General features: G+C 43.5%; 2 protein-coding genes across 2 annotated transcripts; both read right to left on the bottom strand.

Moving 5' to 3' along the window:
• Positions 1-487: 487 nt before the first annotated feature.
• Positions 488-6,878, bottom strand: LOC306981018 (chymotrypsin-like protease CTRL-1; the record flags this gene model as incomplete). The annotated part of the gene is made up of 6 exons (XM_079580564.1): positions 488-839; positions 1,149-1,291; positions 1,867-2,138; positions 3,865-4,039; positions 5,506-5,520; positions 6,815-6,878. The coding sequence occupies 6 exons, from the start codon at positions 6,876-6,878 to the stop codon at positions 492-494; spliced, it is 1,017 nt and encodes a 338-aa protein (XP_079436690.1). The 3' UTR covers positions 488-491.
• Positions 6,879-8,358: 1,480 nt separating this feature from the next.
• Positions 8,359-20,311, bottom strand: LOC306981017 (chymotrypsin-like protease CTRL-1; the record flags this gene model as incomplete). Its single annotated transcript, XM_079580563.1, has 6 exons — positions 8,359-9,096; positions 10,616-10,758; positions 13,122-13,384; positions 17,178-17,352; positions 19,796-19,810; positions 20,248-20,311. 6 exons carry the CDS (start codon positions 20,309-20,311, stop codon positions 8,749-8,751), a joined length of 1,008 nt encoding a protein of 335 aa, XP_079436689.1. The 3' UTR covers positions 8,359-8,748.
• Between the last annotated feature and the right edge of the window lie 2,574 nt (positions 20,312-22,885).

Below are 22,885 nucleotides of genomic sequence, written 5' to 3'. Positions count from 1 at the left end.
CGAGGCTGCCGGTAAAAGCACTGGCACAAGATTCCAACTTCGCCTTGAGCAATGCTGTTGTTGCGCCAGGCGAAAGATCGAGCCCATTGTGTTTGACAGATTCAAATCACCGCAAACCCCCAATATACTAAGGCCCGCGGGAAAGATGTGGCCCGTTTCGACTGTCTATCCAACCCACAAACATAACAACACCAATATTTTCACTAACACAAAGAAAGCTAATGAAATTATTTTTAAATATGACCCAAACCCGTATGACAAGTTAAAAAAAATCCAGTGTGGCCCTTTGTTCCATGTTCTCCTCGTCCTCCTATGAGTAAAAACATGTTCAAGAAGCAAACCGAGACTCCCCTGAAAAGTCGACTCTTAAAATCTCAGCAGGACTTTTCCTTATTAGTAGTAGTTTTGAACCCAACTGGACATAACACACTACACACCTATGCTTGATCAAATGCACTAATGATTCGTTAAACTCGTTTCAGGCATTATGATTAAAACGCCATTCGGAGCAGAACAAGAGCACAGAGGGAGAGGAGCTGGCAGGAGGTCAGTCCACTACCACCACTGTCCACTACAGAGCCGCCATAGTAATTGTTGTAGTACTCATGCTGGTCTTCGCAGACAAAATGCGAATCCATGTCCCCCTCCGGTGGGTCGTAGAGAACAAATCCAGGTGAGTCGGCCATGCCCAACACCGAGTTGATCCAGCCCTCGTACGCGGGCACACGGGTGTAAACCCCTGGCTTATTGGGACGGGCACAGCCTTCGCCAAAACTCACGACGCCGATCTGGACCCAAAACGTGCCCTGCCTGATGACCAGTGGGCCTCCGGAGTCCCCCTGCACAGAGAGGTTAATACTTTGAGGTAATGCAAAGGTAAGGAAATGGCTTTGTTTGTGCTCAGTAGGAAAGAGCAAAACAAAATGCAACAAGTTTTATATTTATGTTTATTCAATAATAATTAGCAGGAAGTTCCAGTGTTTTCCATTTTATATAACAAATACAATTCTTATTTGGGTCTCGGTTTGGCCCGATGCCTTACCAGTTGAGAACCACTGGTTTAACAAATATGATGGTTTTGTATTTTGTAAATACAGTACATAATACAGCACATAATCCCCCAGATGAGCGACGGGTGATGCACTCACTTGGCAGGTGTCCCGTCCTCCGCTTGGATATCCGGCACAGATCGTCGTGTCCGATACATAAAAAAGGTTGAGACATCGGCATTCGTTGATCCCCACGATGGGCAGTTTCACTTCTTGAAGAACCTCGGGTAAAACGTCCTCAGCTTTAGACAGAGAACATAATTAAATGTAGTTTATAGTCTTTGCAAATAGTCTGTTATTGCGCGAGAATAATGCAAAATGGCTCTTCTTTAAGAGCTGTATTTTGGTTCACTTATTCGATCCCTATTGAACACTCACATTTTTCTGAAAGTAATCTAAGCAGTAAAATGATTACTTATTACTTATGGGAGGTTCGGCCCTCTGTATTTTGACGGAAAAGAAAATTGGCCCTCCCCCAAGCAAGTCTGCCTACCCCTGCTATATGGAGTAGATGGTGGCTCTAAAACGCAAAGGTCAGGACTGGTGAGGAGTTTACATGGAGCTCCCCCTGCAGGCAGCAGTGAGAATGACTTACAAATTAAACAGCTTTGATCAAACAGCGGCACAGTGAAAAGATTTCGTGCTAAAGCTGCTCAGAACAGTGTTGGGTTCAGGGCTTTAAAGATGTGGAGGACAGTTTTGTGTTTTTCCTGACTTGATAGGAAGAACAGATCGAAGCTTTAACCGAAGAAGAAGGAACCAGGAAGGAAGTGAACAGGATTAAAACCAGTCATGATACTTGTGACTCTGTTCTCACTTTCGCCCAATTTGCCCCAGCCTGCGATCCACGAGTGGGACCCGGTGGGGAAGGTGCTTCCCGGCGCAGCCAAGCACACGGGCCGGATGTTTTCGGTGAAGGTCACGGGGGCGGACAGCTTCAGCAGGCAGATGTCGTTCTCCAACCACCCCGTCTTGTTGTACTCAGGATGGCACCATGTGGAGGCAATTCTCCGGGCCACCGTGTTGTTCAAATTCGAGGCGGTGTGGCGTCCAAGATAGATTATTGTTTTTGCTGTTGCTTCGTCCATCCTAAATAAAAAACATACCAGGTCATTATTATTAGGATTATTACACCCTGCTAAAAAGCATCGGCCGGTGCTCCGTTAGTAAAGGGTTCAAAGTCATCAAAGTCATCTACTGTATATGACCTCTGGTAATAAAGATGATTTTAAGTACTTCTAGGACTAGGACTAGGACTAGGACTCTGAACTAGATATGTGGAAACTATTTTACAATGAAGCAAGATCATGCCTTGCCAGATCGATTTATTGACGGTTTTCTTTGTTTTTAATTGAAATTGACTCCGTAACCCTTCCCTCAAACCATCTCTTCTCTTTGGCTAAAATAATTTCCATATTTTCATATTCTGAACTCAGCCTCGTTCAGTTGATGTTATTGAAAGCCATGACTTTGGGAAACCCCTGCACGACCGAGGGCTCACAAAAAACAGTATTCTGTCTTTTACCAGGCTTAGCATTGAATAAGATAATGTCCATGCTTGGACAATGTGGATGAGTGTCTTGTAGGGGTTTCTTTCGGGTGAAAAAATTGGAAAATGAATTCATTGCATCCATTACCACACCTCTGTAAACCAAGCCAGGGCGCTAATGCGCCTACTACATTTTATTGCCCTGATGTGCCATTAAACTGAGTCTGTAAAAATCAAAACTACATTTTAGTCTTTCCATGGAAATGAAGCCTAGGCGTTAATTCAACCTGGGAGACGATGTTCAGCATCACATACCTCCAGCCAATGATCGCTTCCGTGAGGGCCACACCCCCACCTCAGCCATCAGCGTAAGAGCCGCACCTCCATAGCAGCCAATCATCACCCTCGGTCCCGCTTTTAAGCCCCAGCAATCATGGTTCGTTCGCTTCCCAGCTGCTCTGCGACCCGCCTCCACCCCATCTCCGCCTCTTCCATCCACGGCTTCTACCTGCTGCAGCTTCACGGGTCTTCCATACCACCACCAGTGTCCAGGCTCCGGGAGGCATCCCTAACTACAAGCTGTTTATCCATACTGACTTTCATACATCGATGTCTACCGCCGGGGTCTGATCGCCAAAACTAATATACATGTCAATAAATCTTCCTAATCACCGCTTTTGTCTATTTGAGTCTATCCAGGTTGAAATAGCTCCTACCTTTTTTTATATCACAAGCAGCATCTGACGGCCCTGACGGGCTGTACGTCCATGACCAATGTCCACAAGCTCCTGACAGAGGGCTCTAATGTGCTGTAATTGTGTATAATGAGAGATTTATGTGTCCGTCCCATTAGAATAACATAGGAGTCCCGGTCATTCCCATAGCAACACCGTACAAAACATGGTACGGGTCCCATTGGCTTTTTTGATCGGGGTGCCACCAACTATTATTGTGCCAAATTACATCAATTTCCAATAAACACTTTTTTTGACTCGTCATGCATTTTTTCTTCTGCACCTGGAGTAAATCAGCTGGGTAGAAATTTGAAAAAAGTATGGAAAAATTGGGTGTGATTTTTTCAAATAACTTTGATTTTTTTTGCATAACTCTGATGGTTTGCAAAAATATCATCATCTTTATCTACAAAGTCCCCAGAAATATTGAGATATACATTTTTGTCAACATCGCCCATGCCGTAGTGTCTTGGTAGCAAACTTTTGTTCAGTTGCCCCTTAATAATTAAAAAAACATTCGGGCCGAGATGCAAAGTGCTTAACGGAGCCACGGACGAACGACCGAACCAATTCAGATATTGGTAGTTCTCACCCTGATGGGTCGACACAGTGGGCTGCGGTCAGGACCCAGTTCTCGTTGATGAGGGAGCCTCCACAGTAATGTGCTGTCCCGAGGCTCAGGCTGGCGATCCAGGGCCATCTGCCGGGCGCCGCATCTTCCCCTCCCACGATCCGGGGGATATTGGCACTCCCCTGATCTTTGCACACTGCAACCAAAAGAAAAATTACTCCCCCTCCTGGAACCGCCACCTTAACGTGGAGGAGGGGTTTGAGCACCCGAATGATCCTGGGGGCTCTGTTGTCGGGGGCTTAGTGCCCCTGGTAGGGTCTCCCAGGGCAAACAGGTCCGAGGTGACGGGTCAGACAAAGAGCGGTTCAGAAGCCCCTTATGAGAGACCAACAGGCCCGGTTAGAATTGTGAGGCCGTCCTGTGGACCCACCACCTGCAGGAGGAGCCAGAAGGGGCTGGGGCCGACAGCTGCCCCCACGACCCGGCACCGGACAAGTGGAAGAAAATGGATGGATGGATTTATTAATGGCGGCCTTGGTTACTTCCTACATTCCTCTCAAACTAGGATCATTTTGGTTTAATGAGACCTTTGCTTGCTCAAATCTAAAAGCTTGTGGACTGGAGCTTACAGACTATAGGCCTGCGTAATGCCTCATTTGAAAGCTAAGACCGACAAAGCCGATCTAAACGTATCTTGTTCTGTAAAGGAAGGACTGTCATTGCGGTTTGCTAAATGCGACAGTACAATACTCAATGTTTTGATTATGATTGTGGCCGTGCAGGAGTTTCCCAAACATAGATATTATCAGCAACCAGGGCTGGCTCTGGGGTGCCATCTTCTGGAGGGGGCACAGAATTGCGCTTTAATTTTTGAACCCCATGCTCCCGCCATCTACAACATCGCATCCAAAATAACTTTGGGACAGAACGTGATAGAGACTTGCGGTCTTTTGTGTTGGAAACGAGAGATTTCAAGCTTTCAAACGAGAACTCCAGGGAGCTGTGTAACATCGTGGGGAAAACCTCTACTTCAGAAGTTCAGATTCTCATCCAATGTAACTGTTGTGCGCACGTTTCATGATTGCACATGTTCAGATTTTTTTTTAGTGGATAGACAATCAGTCTTCAATCTTGCCTGGGCTGGCCCTGTCAGCTGTGCCAATGTAAACAATAAGCTTTGTACACAACGCCAACATCACCATAATGAACTTTTCGGTGGACAAAAGGCCACTGTAATAGATATTCGGGCTGATCTCTTGGTCTTGGTTTGATCCAACAGAAGCCACGCATACACACAGTAAAATAAAACCATGCATAGTCAGCGTTTAAAGGCTTTTGTGGACCCTGAAAGTCTCTGTCCATTGTCTGAAAACAACAGTGGATCCAGCACATAGAAAAGTCACACATTGTTATGGAGTTTCAGATTACAAGATAAAAACATGTACAGTAGGTGAATCTTCCAGATCATGGAGATGGGTCCCAGGGGGCGCAGCACTTCCACTGCCCAGAGACACATTTCGTTGTACAGTTCATGCAAAATGACAAATAAAGCAACAAACAACAAACAAAATGCAAAATGCTATTACTACTAGACATTACAACTACAGTTTTCCAAAACCTCTGCATCCTAATATACAAAGTAAAGTGAGTGTAGTTTCTTACCATGACCTTGACAGCCTGAAAGAAAAGCACAAAACAACGTCAGTGTTTACAACAATCAATCACACCATACGTCCAAATATTGTTTAAGAATCCATTCATTTTGCACCCGTTTGTGTGTATTGTGTTATTCTTGCATGTTGGAGTAACATTGTGCATTTTTGAGAATCTTCGGTCTCTCTCTAAACGCCTCACCTGCTGATCGTAGGCTCAGGTTTCCTCCACTACAAATCCTTTCTCGCTATTAGCTGTCACAAAATGAGTAGCTTTATCACACTGTCCTAGTAAGAAAAAGCAGTCTATTCTTTGGAAACGTAAGTAGACTCTTAAAATAGACTGGTTTTCTCACTTGTCATGCGTTTGTTGTTAGATTTACTCACGATGGGGAGTAAATTCACAATATTACCACACAAGTAAAAAGGACTGGGTGATGCTATTATAAATCAGACTCTCACAGTAGTTCCTCTGTCCTCAAGTAGTAATAAATAACCTGTTATCTGCCACCTTAGGGTTAGATTTAAAGTTCTTCAATTATGCATGATCCGAATCCCTAAGCCATGGACAAAATTCCATCTTCTCTCAGATAAATGGCTTGATATGTGCTTGAATTAAGATTAAGATTTTGAGCAGGTTCGGACTGTCTTGGTCTAAGATTGCCAATGAAAAAAGCATTATTTGTTTACAGTAAGAGGAATTTACTTGTACACTTAAAACAAGCCAAAAAAGTCAAAGGCAAGAAAAATCCTTCTGTTCCATTGGCAATAAGAGAGATATAATTCAAGCGCTTTCAAGGCATTAGATAAGATAAGATAGTATTTTCCCAGTTCTAAATGTGTAAGAGTGAGTTAAAACACAATTTACATCACATTTGCAGTCCCTGACCCTGACTCTGACTCTGACCCTGACCCTGACCCTGACCCTAACTCACTGATCAGAGGGATGGCAGGTAAGAGGCTAATGCTCAAAGATGCCTCTCATGGCCTTATTGATTCACTCCATGCTCTGTGGTGGGACAGTCTGCCAATCTACCGCATCATCGCCTCATCCGAAAACCACCATCACTTAATCAAGGGCAAGGCAGGTGAAGTGCTTTGCCCAGGGACACAACAAAAGTCTGGACCTGCTGGAAGCCATCTTCAAAACACCAGCCTTCCACTAAGACGATCTGCTCTGCGATCAGGATGGTTTTACTTGAGAAAACATTTCCATCACTCTGTCTTTCTTCATCTCGAGTGATTTTAAAGTTAAACTCTTACTTGAATAGAGAGTAAATAGAGAACAATGTATGCAAATAAAAAATCTCCTCTCTTACCATGAAATGATGAAAAAGCCAGGGCAAACACCAGAACAAGCTGAACGTGCTCCATTTCTGACATGACCGTACACCGGACCAGCTGTTTATGTTTCGGAGCTTTTGCCTGAACTCCACCCATTTACTGTTGTTGCTTCCCCCATGAGAAGGTAGTATGTATTATACACACAGCTGAAATTCCATATGGGCTGCAGTTAGCGGTGTGCTTTTGTAACGTATAGGAATTGTTTTTAAATGCAACACAATTGTGTTGTGGTGAAGAGGGAGGGCAAAGCTTTACAGACTGCTTTACTGTACTAATCTTACCTATAGTTATGAGATCTGGGTGAGGACCGAAAGTGCAAGATCACAGATACAAGCAGCAGAAATGAGTTTCGTTCCCACCCTTTTTCATATGGGTGAGAAGCATAAACACAAAGGAGAAGCAGTGTTTGATCCTAATGTATGTAGACATACAGTGGAAGAGACAACAATTGGCTACAGTATTAGCTTACCACACCAAGTAAGCCGAATGAATAATGACTACAATGACTATTGTTATTATCTACTATAATACAATATGAATATATAATCACCATTAAAAATATTTTACTAACCTTCTATCAATATTTTCAATCAATCAATCAATCAATCAATCAATCAATCAATCAATCAATCAATCAATCAATCAATCAATCAATCAATCAATCAATCAATCAATCAATCAATCAATATTTATAAAGCGTTTTTCATACAAAATGTAACACAAAGGTAACCATACGCTCGTCTTTCTCTTTATTTTGAAATACATTTTAAAGAAAGTGTTGAATTTAGAATAAACAGAGAAGAATAGTCTAGTTCAACAAACTAGACTAATTTTGTGGGGGTCGCCAGATCATTTAGATAAAATATACATATTTTCATTAGCATATAATCTAAAGTTTTATTGTAGCATGTGCTTCAACCATTTGTTTTTTTCTTTGTTTTTTAAGAATTATGTAGGCTAATGTTCCTATTTTTCAAGGTGTGACCCGGGTGGGGGGTCACGAACCCCTTTACCTGTTATAATGGTGTCGCGGCTCCAAAAGGTTAAGAACCACTGGTCTAGATCTCGTACTAGACTTTTCTGCAGACAGGTGGCGCTATGTGGAGTCTTCAGCTTCACCTGGAGCAGTAAGTGGCTGGACGAGCCTGGTCCATCCCAGACCCTCGTACTCATGTTGTACAGCGGGTCTGGATCTTCACACTTGAGCTCCGTTATCAGGTGGGAGGGGTGAACTCCGTTGAAACCACTGGCTTCAGTTTCTATTTCTGGAGCCGAGCCAGAACGGATTGAAGAGCTTCCATTATGAGGCGAACCTCACGCTCAAACAGTTTGATACCATCGATCTCTCTCAGGACATGGACAGTGTTTAACTTACAGTGGGAGAAATAGTTTGTAGTTTGTGCACGATGTAAATGTGGAGAAAAGAGCGAAGAGGAAGCGCACCATGCCTCAGTCTAACCCTTTTTTTCCCCGACGAACCTGGCGCAAGATTCCAACTTCGCCTTGAGCAACACTGTATTTGTGCCAACCCCCAATCAACCCCCAAATACACAGTTTTGCTAGCTTTTGTGCAGTGGTGTTTACTCTCGCCTCAGAGCAAGTAGGTCCTGGGTCAGAGGTGGGCAAACTAAGGCCCACGGGAAAGATGGGGCCCATATCCGACCCACACACATGACCGAGCTCCAAATTCAAAACGCCAATATTTTCGCTGACATAAAGAAGGCCAATGAAAAACTGCTGATATTTTTGTTAATCTGACTAAAAACATGTTAAAGAAGGGCCCGAGGCTTCCCTGAAAATGAGACTCTTAAATCTCAACAAGACTTTTTCCTATTTGTCCAAAGTCGAACATAACACAGGACACACTTATGTTTGATCAAATTCGTTAAACTTGTTTCAGGCATTGTGATTAAAACGCCAACATTATTCGGAGCAGAAGAATAGCACAGAGGGAGAGGAGCTGGCAGGAGTCCAGCCTGGCACCACTGTCCACTCCAGAGGTATAGTAAGTGTTGTAGTACTCGTGCTTGTCTTCGCAGACATAATGCAAATCGTTGTCCTCGTCCGGTGGGTCGAAGAGAACAAATCCAGGTGAGGCGGAGCTGTCCACCACCGAGGTGATCCAGGTCTCATACTCGGGCACTAGGGTGTAAACCCCTGGCAGATTGGGGCGGGCACAGCCTAGGCCCCAACTCACGATGCCGAGCTGGACCCAAAACGAGCCCAGCCTGATGACCTGTGGGCCTCCGGAGTCCCCCTGCACAGAGAGGTTAATACTTTGAGGTAACGTAAAGGAAATGGCTTTGTTTGTGCTAATGCTAGTTTGGACGAGTAGGAAGGAGCCTCTCACTGGATCATCTCCTTCATGATCAGAAATGCTCTCTTTATATGTGCAGATCTCTGGTGATTCTGTAGTTGAAAGCTGACCGTTCATGGGAAACAGTTTAATGCAGTGGTTTTCAACTGGTGGGTTGAGACCCAAAAGTGGGTCGCGAGCCCCAGGAACATGAATATTTAAGTGCTAAGACACAGAGTCTGTTAAAATGGCTGCTTGTTGTTTTGATCATGATTTCAGGTTTAGAGTCTAATACATGTAAGGGATAATGTAGATGTGTATGTATTATCAGTACCAACAGGGCGAACCAGACTAAGTACCAAATAAGTACCTGAAGGTACTTATTTTCCCAATAATGAACAGTGTTCTATACATTATCCCGCTTATTATTCGGATATTTGCCAATTGAACACACAATAAATAAACTTCATACACTTTTATGAAGGCACAAAGGTTTATTTAACGAAAATAGTTCCCAAAAGTTTGCGTGTTGGCAGCGTTTGTTGTGATTTCAGACAGTGTGGCTAGGTTTGTAGCAGCAAGGCTAGCTTCTTCGTTGAAGGTGCAGTTGGAGGAATGGTGCTGAATCTCTGGGTAAGTTGAAAGATGATTCCCACAACTTCTCTCACAGAGACGGGGACAGAGTTAGTGTCCTAGCCTATGAGTGATATGAAAGACCTGTATTACAAGCACCAACTCCATTGCCATTGGCAACGGTCACTGTTTGAGTATCTAATAGGTCTTTTATCAGAAAATAATGACCGGTTGAATGTTAGAAACCCCCATTCAAGTCAATGGAGCGTTCTACTTGCATTGTGAAAAGCCGTATAATAAAAATGGTTATTCAATGATTATAATAATCATCATAATAATAATATTTAATCATATTTTATAATTAGCAGGAAATTCCAGTATTTTTCTTATATGACAAATAGAGTTGAGTTGAGTTTCAGTAGATTGATCTTCATACAACATCGACTTGGACATTTAATGGTCGAAAATGTTCTCAAAATACTGAAATTCTTTTAAACGTCTACTATTGTGTAATAGAGAATAACCTAACTGTCTTACTGTGTGGTTTGGTAACCTGACTCCGAAAGAAAAGAAGACTGAACAAAGCCAGAGCATTGGCAGCACTTTGCCGCTCCTAAAGGCCACAGACAAAGCCAGACTCTTAAATCGGGCTTTAGAAAAGGTTAAAGACGTCTCAGGCCGTGCTGCTCGAGGGCAACTCGTCAGAGACCAAGAGTCAATATCTATCTATCTATCTATCTATCTATCTATCTATCTATCTATCTATCTATCTATCTATCTATCTATCTATCTATCTATCTATCTATCCATCTATCCATCTATCCATCCATCCATCCATCCATCCATCCATCCATCTATGTAGTGTCTCTGTTTGGACCCCAACATGAGCGACGGGTGATGCACTCACTTGGCATGAGTCCCGTCCGCCGCTTGGATATCCGGCACAGATCGTTGTTTCCGATACGTAATAAATGTTGAGACATCGGCATTCGTTGATCCCCACGATGGGCAATTTCACTTCTTGCAGAGCCTCGGGATTGCGCTCGCCACCTTTAGAAGCAGAAAGACAAACTAATTGATCGACTGCGGAATCCGTCCAATTTTTCCCACTGACTTCTGCAGTTGATCAGTTTTTTTCTACAGGATTGGGAATTCTGCCATTCATTTGTATGGGGAATTCTGCCCATTCATTTCAATAGGACTTCAGGTACATTGAGGTTTTTCAGCCATTTCAGCAGCAGTTTTAAAGACTTTAGCTGTGCTGTAGACCTTTTTGTGAAGCACTTTGTTCAACAACAGTGGTTTAATATGTGCTATATGAATACATTTGATTCGATTTATGCAATGTCAACAGTTTTTTTTTTCTGCAACAAAATAGGGATTTTTTGCAATTACAACACAATTATGCAGGGATTTTCACTATGAAAACACTATAATGTAACATAGGGATTTTCGCACATAGAGCAGTATTATGCAAACAGGGATTATCACAATAAAAGTAGTATAATACGAGTAATGGAGATTTTCACAATAAAAGCAGTGTAATGCGACTAAATGGGGATTTTCACAATAATAGCAGTGTAATGCGACTAAATGGGGATTTTCACAATAATAGCAGTGTAATGTGACTAAATTGAGATTTTCACAATAATAGCAGTGTAATGCGACTAAATGGGGATTTTCAAAAATAATAGCAGTGTAATGTGACTAAATTGAGATTTTCACAATAATAGCAGTGTAATGCGACTAAATTGGGATTTCAAAATAATAGCACTGTAATGCGACTAAATGGGGATTTTCACAATAAAAGCAGTGTAATGCGACTAATTCTAATTCCAAAGGGCTCTTCTTTGAGAGGGGTATTTTGGTTCACGTTGGTTTAGTTATGTGTATTTTCATTAGATCACCATCACACACTCACCACATTTTTCCTAAAGTCTTCTAAGCAGGAACATTATTACCAGATGCTGGTCTGTTGCACTGAAATTGACATCATTATTTGGTCTCCAGTTACTCTACTCTACTCTCTACCTCTACTAACAGTCTGCCGACCCTGTAGTTTAGATATCTGTTTGTTTACATTCTCAATTGCTCTACTATCCCTGAATACTTTTCGAATACCTCAAAACATTATCCTGGGTACTTGAGCATTGACATTTTGCGTTTTACAATTTGAAATAATGTCCCTATAGGGCAGGGGTGGGCAACGTCAGGCCCGGTGGTCAAATCCGGCCCTCAAGCATAAAACCATAAGATGATTTTATGAAATATTATTACACAATTCGGAGCTTCAATCCTTAAAAATCCCTGGCATAACACCCCATTTAGTCATAGATGAGGTACAGCACTGGCATTTGTACAATTGTGAGGCTCAGGGAGGGGTGTGCTGGAACATCTTAATACTAAGATGTCTTTAATACTAAAACCAGCCCAAACATCTGCGGGCATCTCGGGACAGCATTTCTGTCGGTCTCTCCCAGGGGAAACTGCACACCAGTGAGTATGGAGTGCATGTCAAATTGTGAGTATGTCTGTGAAAGGTGCTGAATAAATAAAGTTCTTCTTCTTCTATGGAAGTTTGTTGGATCAATGTTACCTCTTTCTACTTCGGCCGCTACGCTCATAATCTGGGCCTGACACGTCTCCACAGTCAGCTTTGAGGTCTTATACTTTTTACACATTGGTCACTTCTGCCTTTCATTCTGTCTTTTTTTTTTTGCCTCACCTGCCTTTTTCCTGTCACTTATTTTCTCATACAGGCTCTTCTGCGTCTCTCCGCGGGACTGCACCAACTTAATCTGGCACCTCATGATACAGCGCGCTAAATGCAAAGTGCAATGCGGAAGTTCTTGCTGATTTCAACACCTCATTAGGCCTTTTTGATCGATTTACATGACAAAAAAAACCTTTGTGTAACTTCATTTATGTCTAAAACAGCAGCCCATGCTCCTGCTGAAGCCCAGTCAGCCTTTGGGCTTGGAAAAGTACGATTGACTCTGTGCATAACTTAAAATCATAACAACACCGCCCAAGAAGTGACTTCCTATTTCGATCCAGCACGCCAAAATAAAAGCACACAGCTCGTCTCATTGATTAGTTCAGCAGCAGATACTTGCAACATTACAAGAATGTCATTAAATACACACATTTTAAGTGTTTTGTCTGTTAATAGTTAGAAAGTTGAACTAATGAACTCCCGAACTAATGAATAACATGGTGCTTTTATTTTGGCGCGCTGGATCGAAACAGGAAGTCACTTCTTGGGCAGAGTCCATTATTGCTATTGCTTTTTTCTGGTAGCCCAAAAGCACTGTGGCCCACCGGGAAACGTCCCGACTCCCCCGATTACCCAGCACGCCTTTGGGTTCGGCCAGGATTAAAACCAGTAATGATATTTGTAGCTCTATTCTCACCTTCGTCCAGTGCGCCCCAGCCTGCGACCCACGAGGGGAACCCGGCGGGGAAGGTGCTGCCCCGCGCGGCCAAGCACACGGGCCGGATGTGTTCGGTGAAGGCCACGGGTTCGGTCAGCTTCAGCAGGCAGATGTCGTTCTCCATCTCCCCCGTCTGGTTGTATTCGGGATGGCACCACATGGAGCCGATGCCCCGGGACACCGTGTTGTTCAAAGTGGAGATGTTGTGGCGTCCAAAATAGATTGTTGTGAGGTTCTCCTCCCTTAAAAAAAAAACATACCAGGACATTATTACTATATTACACTCGTCAAATGAACTGGGTTGTAGGAGTTGAGGACTTTTCATCTTTCATTCAGAGGCTTCTTTACACTCATCTGTCTGACCTCTATAAGTACTTCCATAACCAGGACCCTGTGTTTTCTGTGATCTAGATGTGGAAACTATTTGATAATGGAGCTAGGTCATGTCTCACTTTGCCAGATCAATTCATTAGCCCAAGACTACAATCGAGTGTGGTGTGTTTACGTGCATGAGACCCATGTATGTATAAAAAAAATAATGTTTTCTTTGTTTTTCACTCAAATCGCCTCCTTCACCCTTCCCTCAAACCATCTCTTCTCTTTGACTAAACTTACTATCAAGGCGTGAACTCAACCCCGTTCAGTTGATGGTACTGAAAGCCATGAATTCAAAATACAGTATCCAAGCTAACCAGATTAAACCAGATTTTACCAGTTTTGTACCTTAAATAGTTATATATTCTAATTACATTTTAATTACATTTTACAGAGGGGGGTCCCGAGTTGTAGGTTCAGTGATTTGGGGGGTCATGGCCTGAAAAGTTTGGGGACTTCCCTATTGAACAGTAGAGGTGGGCAATATACTGTATATCACAACATATCATATATGTCGCAATATATTGTATATCGCAATGTATCATATGCAAGATAATATCAAAATTCTTATCTTGTATTGTTTGAAAAACATGCAAATTTACAACATTGAGTTGACATTCAATGTCAAGAAATATGGAGACAATGGGGTGGACGAGAAGTAAATTTTGGGTGAAAAAAACAGGATTATTTTGGAAAAAATTGAGAATATGTGGGGAAAAAATGGGAAAAAGCTTTTTTTTTTTAAATGACAAAAAAAAAATCGGGGGAAATATGGAAAAGTGTTTTTGTGCCATCTTGTCGCGTGTTCAGGTGTGACAAAGCGATGTAAATTGAGACATTTGCCAGTACATTTTTGCCTATTTCTGATGGTTTGCAAAATTATCATTTCATCATCTTTATTGAGTAAATCCCCAAGTTTTAGTTGCCCCTTAAAAAAAAGCAAAAACATGCATTTGGGTCAAGATACAAAGTGCTTAAAGGAATAGGCCAGCGTTTTTACATACTGAGATATGTTATCAGGGCTGCCAACTCTCACGCTTTCACCGTGAGACACACGCATTTTTTGAGTGCCTTCACACGCTCTCACGCCACACTCCTCATATCACACGCTCCTCATATCACACGCTCCTCATACCACACACTCCTCATACCACACACTCCTCATACCACACACTCCTCATACCACACTCCTCATATCACACGCTCCTCATATCACACTCCTCATATCACACACTCCTCATATCACACACTCCTCATATCACACGCTCCTCATATCACACTCCTCATATCACACACTCCTCATATCACACACTCCTCATATCACACGCTCCTCATATCACACACTCCTCATATCACACGCTCCTCATATCACACGCTCAACCAAAAATATCCCTGACTTTTTGCAGTGAGCGTCTGCAGACGCTTTATTTTGTCTATGTGCCTGTCCACACTGACAAAAATGAGCCAGAACGGCTCATTTTTTGTATTGTTGTTTTATTCCTCTTCGGAGGAGGGGCGTCACTTTAGTTGTGCATGCTTATTTTGCAAAACAAAAGTCACTGCAGGAGTGGGGCGGACGGAGGGATTGCAGAGGGAACGACCCGCGGGACGTGAGCGCGGCCTGCGAAGAATGGGTTTTAGAGCGCGGCTCCGGGGAAACGCGCCCGAACGCTCCCAGCGCCAGCTCTCCCGGGCCATGGGAGAGAAAAAGGCGCGTGGGTTCCGTGACGAGGTGGCTACAGGAGCCCCGACACTCACATCTTCCCACTGTTCACTCAGCTCTAGGGCTGCAACTAACGATTATTTTGGTAATCGATTAATCTACCAATTATTTTTACGATTAATCGATTAATCGCTTGGCTGTGAAAGGTGCATGGAAATTGTATTTTTTCAAAAAAAATCTCACATAGAGCTAAAGTGGCGGCGCTTGAGGACATGTTGATGGAGTAAACTTAAAGTAAACGTTTGTACAAGGTTATTTGTGCTAATTCTGCTTTCTGATTGGACGAGACAAAGACAGATATTTATGAAATTTACAATGTACAAAACACTGCAGACCCTAACTTTAAAAACAAAGTAGGTTTTCATCCAAGATACATAATTTTCATGTCTTTTTTGCTCAATTTTAGTCTGTGTTTACTAGAAAACGATGAATCGATTACTGAAATAGTTGACAACTATTTTAGTAATCGATTAGTTGTCGATTAATCGATTAGTTGTTTCAGCCCTACTCAGCTCACTCCACTCTTGGCCGCATCCGAAGCGACATCACCGCGCCCACTGCCTCCTCCTCCGCCCCGGTCACCTCCGCCGCTGCTGCTGCTGCTGCCCCACGAGGAGCTCAAAGTGAGCACGCAAACGAGTTTGAGAAATAGAAGTCCTAATGAAATAATAAACAATGGTTACAGAGGAGATCGAGTTGAAGCTCGACCTCTTTTACTTCAGTTTTTTTCCCTTTTGCGCGAGGGAGAGTTAGGCAGAGAAAAAACAGTTATTACATTGAATAATCATATTCAAAATGTAATCATCAAACATGCTCTAACATACTGCAAAATACAGGGATCAAATGTTGCATATATTTTCTAAAGCTTGTGCTACTTGATTTTTGTTGGTAATAATTGGAATGACTGACGCAGAGAAACTCTGGGCATTTGCTGAGAGGCCCCAATTTGAAAGGGGCCCAGAAATATAATTCTTTAGCACCAGTAAGTAGACCAGCTACAATTATTATTTTTGATCTAAAATGCACCAGATTGCAGGAAATCATATCTGAATTATAAAAAATGGGAGGACCCCCTAACCCCCCCTTCAGAGTGCCCTCCCACACTTTCAATAGGCTCTAATGGTCATGTGGGGTGGAGCCAACCCCCTCTAATCCATCATGCAGCTCCTGATGTGCTCAGTCATGTAAAACGACTTGTTTTTGGCTTAGAATTTAATACGATTACGAGACACTATTGCCATGAAAAAGGCCCCCCAGCTCAGGACCGACCAAAGTCTCACTCCAAAGTTTGGTGAAAAGTTGGCAACCCTGTGTTATTACCTGAGCTTAGAGGTTTTTTGTACCTGTCTGGTCTTCACGTGTGCCCTCAATCATGTAAACACAATGCAGACGCCGTTAGCATTTAGCCTCTCCCCCTCTCCACTACAGCTCCAAACAAGGTCAAGATAGAAGCTACCAAGCTCTAAGATTACACAAAACTAAACAATATGGATTTTCTCAGCGGATAAAAAGGGGAACTATATTGTAAGGCGTAGTAATACCAGGAGTAGTTCAAAATCCGCGCAGTAATCTTCACTTTACTGTCCAGATGTCGAACTACTCCTGGTGTTATTACGCCTTAAATCATAGTTCCCCTTTTTATCCGCTTAGAAAATCCACATTGTTTAATTTTGTGTCATTATACTTTGTAGTGTAACACTTCACAGTATTTAAATAGGGAAAACGTGGAAGAGCTTGGTAGCTTCTATCTTGACTTGTTTTGGAGCTATAGTGGAGAGAGGGAGAGGCTAAATGCTAACGCCGTCTGCGCTGTGTTTACGTGACTGAAGGCACGGGTGAAGATCAGACAGGTCCTAAAGAACTCGTCTAAGCTCAGTTTGTAAAAATAGTGGCCTGTTCCTTTAACTGATCCACGGACGACTGACCAAAGCGCTCACCCTGGTGGGTCCATGCAGTGGGCTGCGGTCAGGACCCAGTGCTCGTTGATGAGGGAGCCTCCACAGTAATGTCGTGTCCCGTAGCTCAGGCTGACTATCCAGGGCCAGCTACCGGGCGCCGCCTCATCCCCTCCCACGATCCGGGGGCGAAAGGCACCCCCCTGACCAGTGCACTCTGCAACCAAAAAAAAAAGACTCTTTAAAACTTAGTTAATGGCGTCCTTGGTTACTTCCTACATTCTTTCCAAAGTAGCGTGAGGCTTTGCTCTGGTCTATAAGGGTCGAGAAGGATCTGAATCTGGACCTGTGAGCATAATGTGAGGCAGCAACAAATAACTACCTCCTCCTTTTATGGCTAGAAAACATGATGCAAACAAGTCACAGAGCTTTAAATGTATCCACCGCCAGGGGATTTATCATGTGTTCGATAAAAACAGGATGTGAGTCGGAGAAAAAAACATCCATCTCGTGCCAGCGCAGTGTCAGGGGGATATCTCCAATGGGACAAAACGGATTAGCTGGAACTCGGAATCAGAAAATAAGGCTGCACGAAAAAACAAAACAAAAAGAACTTTCTGACAGAGGATTAACGATATATATGATTCAGTTCACAGTGGAACTTTAGAATTTATGACACTGAAAAATGTTTGCATTTGCTTTACTTGATGAATCCTGAAGGAGACAGGGATGTTGTTGTTCTCAGAGGATATGAAACACGCACACTGTCCTCAAGCAGATGGTCAGTTTTGCAACAGGTGCTGTTCCCTTGGCGACCACTAGATGGCTTATGAGCCCTTGTACTGCCTTAAAATGATGTTCTGTAAGATTTTTTGTTTTCTTTTATTAACCTCTTAGCCCCCACCTGAACCGAGCACATTCTCTCCAATTTGGCTTTACCCAAATCTAAAAGGTTCTTGAAAAAAGTGTCAAAATAGCAACAAAGATGAGACGAAAACGAGGATGAAAATGCAACAAAAAAAGTAATGAAGTCAAAAAAAAAGTGGGAAAAAGATCAGTTTGTCTCAGTTTTGAAGGTCTTTCAAATGAGGCCTATAGGCTGTAAGCTTTTACACCTGGGTAAAGCTGAACTGGAGAAAATGCACTAGGTTTAGATCATACACGTAGCTACAAAATGAGGTCTGTGAGATTGCAAAGTGAGGAGAGAGTGAGAGTGACATTTGAAAGTAATTAAGTTGCTTCCCTCCCGTCCTGATTCCAAACTGTTGAGAGTCCCATAGACACACACGTTTATATGAACCTCCTGCTGAAATAACAACAGATTAAAGGCCAAAAGCTGTTTTACACACATCCATCCATTCATTCATTCTTGGTTCGGGTCACGGAGGCGGCAGACGCCCAGACTTCCCTCCTCCAGTCGTTCTGGGGGGAGTCTGAGGCGACACCAGGCCAGCCCAGAGACATACATGTAGTCCCACCACTGAGTTCAAGGTCTTCTGCGAGGCCTCCTCCCAGTAGGACATGCCTGGACCACCTCCCGAGGCATCCGAAACAGATGTCCGAGCCACCCCAGCTGCTCCTCTCGACATGAAAGAGCAGCGACTCCACACCGAGCTCCTCCCTGGGTGACTGATTTCTGATTCGATTTACCGATCGATCTATGTTCCCACCCTCGCCTATGGTCATGAGATTTTGTGTAATGACCAAAAGGACAAGATTGCGGATACAAGTGGCCGAAATGAGTTTCCTTCGCAGGGTGGCTGTGCGCACCCTTCCAGATCGGGTGAGGAGCTCAGTTAGTTAGGTAGTTCTGATTCTGATACCTCCTGGTCGGTGCTCCAGGTATGTCTTATTGGGACAAGGCCTCGTGGAAGACCCAGGACACGCTGGTGGGACTATGTCTCCGAGCTGGCCTGGTGTCGCCTCGGGGTCCCCCCAGAACAGCTGGAGGAGGTGTGCGTGGATCGGGAAGTCTCAGCATCTCTGCTGAGACTGCTGCCCCCATGAGCCGGCCCCGGAAAAAGAGGATGGATGGATGGATGGATGGGTGGGTGGATGGATGGATGGATGGATGGATGGATGGATGGATGGATGGATGGATGGATGGATGGATGGGTGGATGGATGGATGGATGGATGGATGGATGGATGGGTGGATGGATGGATGGATGGATGGGTGGGTGGATGGATGGATGGATGGATGGATGGGTGGGTGGGTGGGTGGATGGGTGGATGGATGGATGGATGGATGGATGGATGGATGGGTGGGTGGGTGGGTGGATGGATGGATGGATGGATGGGTGGATGGATCTCCAAGGGTCCACCCTGTGAAGGAAGTGCTTTTCGTCCACCTACATCCGTGATCTTGTCCTTTCAGTCATTACCCAAATCGAGATCTTTGCCCCTCGACTCAGCTCCTTCTTCACCCCAACAGCACAATACAGCGACTGCTTTTTAGACACCCAGCATTTCATTTTTATTCAATACATTTACAAAGGATGTAAACATATTAGGAAAAATCAACAGAGAAAAGAAAAAGAGAAAGAAAAAGAGAAAAATACTAAATACCCCACACCTAATCCGTTACACCTTGTGTATAAAACATTTTTACAAAGCTTTTTTTTTTTTTTACAAAGCTATAGAGTGAGCGTAGTTTCTTACCTTGACCTTGACAGCCTGAAAGAAAACCACAAAACAATGTTATATCATATACTTTACAACAATCAATCACTGTCATGTTGATGCACATCAAAATATTGTTTGAGAAGCGATTCATTTGCATCTGTTAGTGTTCAGTCTGGCATGTTGGAGTCACATTGTGCATCTTCAGTCTCTCTCAAAGCATCGTCTGGCCGATTACATCAATACTAAAATAAATCAAACGCTCTCACAGTAGTTCCTCTGTCCTCGAGTAAGAACCTGTTATCTGTCACCTTAGGGTTAGATTTAGAGTTCTTCAATTATGCATATCCAAATCCCAATTCCATCTACTTGGGAAAACATTTCCATCACTCTGTCTTTCTTCTTCTCGAGAAATGTTCAAAGTTGTTGCACTCTGACTTGAATAGACAGCAAATAGAGAACAATGTATGTGAATAAAGAAGCTCTCTTACCATGAAAAGATGAAACGGTCAGAGCAAACACCAGAACAAGCCGATAGTGCTCCATTTCTGACATGACTGCGCATAATGTTGTCCAGCTGTTTAAGTTTCGAAACTCTTGTCCTCAACTCCACCCATTTACTACATTGTTGCTTCACCCCCGAGAGATTTCTCTGGCATTATGCACAAAGCTGGAATCCAATTTGGGCTGCAGTTTGAGGTCTGCTCCTGTAACGTAAAGGAATTGTCTAAAATACACGCCCTTTTTGGGACAAGAACTCTTCGGCTGTAAAATGTTTTTGTCACTTAAAAACATTGACATAGGAAGAGAGGGTTTTTAGGGTCTGACTGTTTCCAATTAAATGATCATGATTTTCTTTCATTGAAGCGCTTCACACAAGGGATCATTCTCAACGGGGGTGAAAAAAGCGGAACACTGAGGCACTGAAAAAGGTAGAAAGCCTTTATTTTGCATGTCCAGCTGGATGTATATATATAAAAAAAGACAAAGTGTTCATTGTGCATCATGTAGAACACCAACAATGAAATATGTGGCTGTATTTCTATGGAAATCCCCAAAATTCAGTTTAAGAACATCTGTATCTGCTCCATGCCAGGATTTAACTATTTCCATATGGGCTGTTTTGCACAGTGTCCCCATGTGATTTCTTCCTGGACAATCAATTCTTCCTGTCCCGTATCTTTCACATTCTTAGCAGGGCCCAAAACAAATGAAGAGACGGCTCAGGAGTTGGTAAAGGACAATGAGTTACTGATGGACAGTGTGTTACAAACATCATGTTCGCTGTGAACCCTGCCCCAGAGGAAACTCCATAATGACAATATAAAATGTAAACAGCTAGGCTAGTGCATGTCTATGGTAGTGTGGCATAATCAGTTTTATGCATTTTAATCCAATAAAACTTAATGTATTTTAAAATAACTAATGAACAGCAGATGGCGCCAGCGCGTAAAAAGTATAAAAGCCCACCCTGGTTCACACGCACTTCCTCTGTCTTCCTCCCTGGCGTCCTCCGGCCTGGTTGGGCTGGCCCAGAGGCTGTGCGCAATGTTCTACGGGTGCAGGTAGCTATGGTTCGTTCGTCCTCTTTTCAGTATGGGTTTGGCCGCTAACGCAGGTTGTATTTTAGCGTCGCGGGTGGCTGTTGGTTTAAGGCGCACCACTCCATGGCGTCCGCATGGCTCTCCCGACGTGTTTGGTCCGGGGTCTGCTGGGGCCCTCGCGTAACCGGGAGGCTATCGAAGCACCGCACCGGCCGGGTGGAGTTCGATGTGGGCGTGCGACGGTAGGCTTGCCTTGCCTAGTGGTTAGCCTTTTGTAGGAGAACTGTTCCGCAGCTAACTTTCTTTGTATTTACGTTTAGGTGGACCCAATGCTGCTGTCTTGCTTTGCCTTGTTCTTGTCGTCCGGTTGTGGTTTGTTTGTACTACTGAAAGCTACTGTGACCAAACGAAAATACTGTGAACCGACAGACTTAAAGTGAAACTGTTCAACTGAATGTAACATTGTGAAATGTCTAGCGTGAACGAAAAGTATGAAGCGAACAGAATGATAAAGTACAACATAGAAAAATAAACTAAACTGTGAAAAAGGAACATGCTGCCTCTGTCCTTATGGGTCGAACCTGTGTGCCTTAAGGCACATTTTTTCCAGTTTTACTGGATGGCGTTGTCTGGCAATTTCATTTAAACATACCTATACCACTCGTCATGCCACATTTGGCGATCGTTGGCAGGACATTTGGTTCAGAGGCTAATGTTCCTTCAGTAAAGACCAGTGTTAACAAGATAACAGCTAAAGGACAGCTCTTTGTAGATATCTTTGTGTTGGCTACTAAAAACGTGTTGCGTTCCAGCCCTGTTGATGCATGTTTATGTGTGTACTTTTGCATGTTTTATTTACTATTTGTGTGCCTTTTGAGTTGCTGTACATTTAATTGTATTGACAACAACTGGAATCATAATATTGTTCTGTGTGGTTGCACTGAAGATTTCTCTAAAGATACTCTAGAGCTGCTGTTTTTTGTTTTGGACATTGTGGTTCATTTTGTGAGAACCCTGTTAATTTGAGAAAGTACTTCTGTGGCAGTAACGTGTACTTTTATTTGTGCAGAAGCAAGACAGCAGCTATAGCAACATGGGACGCTAGTGGGGACAGACACAGCATTTTGGCCTTGTGTTACGTTGTACCTGGCATCTCTGGGGCTCATACCCCTTGTAGCGGTGGGTAGGCGTGAGATGAGTGTGCCTCTACTACCGATAGCCCCAAGGGCAGCCGTTACTGATACGTGGGAAGCCGTGTACAGCCCGTGTGGAGGCCAAGTTTTTTAAAAGTTCCTTTCCCTCAGCTCGTGGCCGTCAAGGCCCCTCACAACGTCGACCGGTGGGTCAGGTGGGGTAGAGTGGGTGGTGTTTTATTGTTGCGACGTCCGGTGACCTGTTGCCGTGGCCCGCGTTATGTTGGGACACTGGTCCCATGGTGTCCTTGGTTTTAAATTCGGGAAGCGTAAGCCTCATAGCCCTTTCCGTTGCCTGAATGTTTGTGTAGTGCTACAGTAAGAATGTTCATCGTCGGGACGCCGATGCAGTTTGGGGGGGTAGATGTGGCATAATCAGTTTTATGCATTTT

The sequence above is a fragment of the Gobius niger genome (assembly GCF_951799975.1).
Source record: "Gobius niger genome assembly, chromosome: 21".
In the NCBI taxonomy this organism is placed as follows: Eukaryota; Metazoa; Chordata; class Actinopteri; order Gobiiformes; family Gobiidae; genus Gobius; species Gobius niger.
The sequence above is the reverse complement of the archived record's forward strand: the minus strand, read 5'-3'. Positions and strand labels throughout refer to the sequence as shown.